The 2,040-nt window shown below is 54.5% G+C and overlaps 1 protein-coding gene across 1 annotated transcript; it reads left to right on the plus strand.

The window, feature by feature from the left end:
* LOC124695433 lies at nt 1-1,831 on the plus strand. Its single transcript, XM_047228285.1, has 2 exons — nt 1-318; nt 1,010-1,831. Exons 1-2 carry the CDS (start codon nt 1-3, stop codon nt 1,670-1,672), a joined length of 981 nt encoding a protein of 326 aa, XP_047084241.1. The 3' UTR covers nt 1,673-1,831.
* Nucleotides 1,832-2,040: the final 209 nt, after the last annotated feature.

Genomic DNA, 2,040 nt, shown 5'->3' on the forward strand with positions numbered 1-2,040 from the left:
ATGAACGAAAACGCCCCGCCACAGCCGTATAAATCCACCGCCCGTCGACCTGATTCTGGCTCACCGCGGCCTTATGCTGGACCAACCGACACCGGAGAGCGTCGATCTGCCATCTGGGAGGTCCCGCGCGGCAACCGTCCATGTCACCGTCGATTGCCAGACTCGCACCACCTAGTCCGCCTCGCGTCGGCGCCGCTGAGGCTGTCGTCGGCCTCCAACCCCTCCTTCCCGCCTTGGACGCATCCACGTACCACCGCCGGTCGCGCAGCTCCAGGTGGAACGAGCAGTGTTCGACGATTTGTTAAAGGTAAAATCTTGGTAATTTCTTTTAAATTTTGTGTTATTTTAGTCAATTAATTTGTGCAATTTTAGTTAAATAGCACAACCATTTGGTTTGTAGATGCACGCACTACCCCTATGAGCATCTCTGGAAGACTAAGCCGGTAGATTGGATCTTGAAATTGACGAAGTCACCACAGGCGTCTCGCTGTCGATGGAAACGTCGCCTCCCACTGAATGAATATTCCGCCTACGAGACACACAGATGTCAAACCTAGGGTTCGAATTCTGGTGGGCTGGGGTACAACCACCCTCCTAGCCACTCAACCTCAAGTTGGTTCTCTATCTGTGAGCTGATTTGTGTGTAACTTGACGATGAACTATTCACATAATAATGATAAACTATTTGTGCAATGTAATATTTTGCATTATTTGGATTTTTTTTAAGTTTTCAAATCATTTAGATAAGAATTTCCATATATTAGCAAATCTGAAATATACAACATCTGATAGGTGTTGTAAAACTGTAAATGTTGCATCTCATAGAGATGCTCTAGGTGTAGCCGCCTCCGGCCGTCCCCGCCTATAAAAGCAGCCCCGCTTAGCACATCGCTTCTCATCTCTGTTTCCGCCTCCAACTCGTCGAGTTGCCACGAGACTCCGACTCGACCGAGTGCTGCGCCTCTGTTCGCAGGAAACTCCCTCTCTCCTCTTCTCTTCCAGCCAGTAGAGAGATCGGAGCCTGCGCGGGGCTTCGCAGCAGGAACTGGCTAACCATCAGCAGGCCGGAGCGGCGGCGCCGCCGCAGTACGGGACGGACGCTAAGCTGGCAGAGCTCACCGCCGGTAGCGGCGGCAGGGAAACAGAGGAGCAGCGCGGCAAGTTCTTGGTGCTGCGGCTGTACGAGGCGCTCAACGCCCGCGACGCGCGCCGGGCGCAGGAGCTGCTCGCCCCGGACCTCGAGTGGTGGTTCCATGGCCCGCCCGCGCACCAGCACATGATGCGCCTCCTCACCGGCGCCGACACCAACGCCCAGTTCACCTTCGCCCCGCGCTCCGTCGACGCCTTCGGCTCCACCGTCATCGCCGAGGGAGGCGCTGACGCTGGCGGACAGCTCTACTGGGTGCACGCCTGGACCGTCGGCCCTGATGGGGTGATCACGCAGCTCAGGGAGTACTTCAACACCGACATCACCGTCACACGCCTCTCCGCGGCCGTCGTCACCAAGAACGCCAGCGCCGCCGTCTCTCCTAGCCACGCCTCCTCGTCCTCTTCCACGTCCTCAGCCCCCTCCTCGCCGGCGCCCACGCCTAAGTGGCCCAAGTGCCTCTGGCAGAGCCGCCGCGCTGACCGTGCCCGCAAGTCGCTGCCGGGCCTCGTCCTCGCCATCTAACAATAAGTAAACTACTTATCTGCAAGAAGTCAAGGAGCTGTCGTATGGGCGAACTGAACTGAACTGAAGTGTGTGCTAGAGTTCAGTGATCCCACATTTCCCCTACCACTACTAGTATTGCTTTGCGTGTTTGAATTAGAAAGTGTGATTTTCTCGGTCTAAGTTATGGGTTATGGACCTTATGGTGTGTACTGCAGCTGCAGCAATGGCTCGGTATTGCGGCTGAATAAAAGTACTAGCAGAGACTATTTGAGCCTTATGCAATGTATTCGGATAGTTATTTGCCTTCATTTCTTTTCTCCCTTTCTCATTTGCTTACTCTCACATGGTCTTCGTATGAACCGATAAATTCCTCGAAACAGGATTTC

This window comes from Lolium rigidum, chromosome 3 (assembly GCF_022539505.1).
Source record: "Lolium rigidum isolate FL_2022 chromosome 3, APGP_CSIRO_Lrig_0.1, whole genome shotgun sequence".
Taxonomy (NCBI): domain Eukaryota; kingdom Viridiplantae; phylum Streptophyta; class Magnoliopsida; order Poales; family Poaceae; genus Lolium; species Lolium rigidum.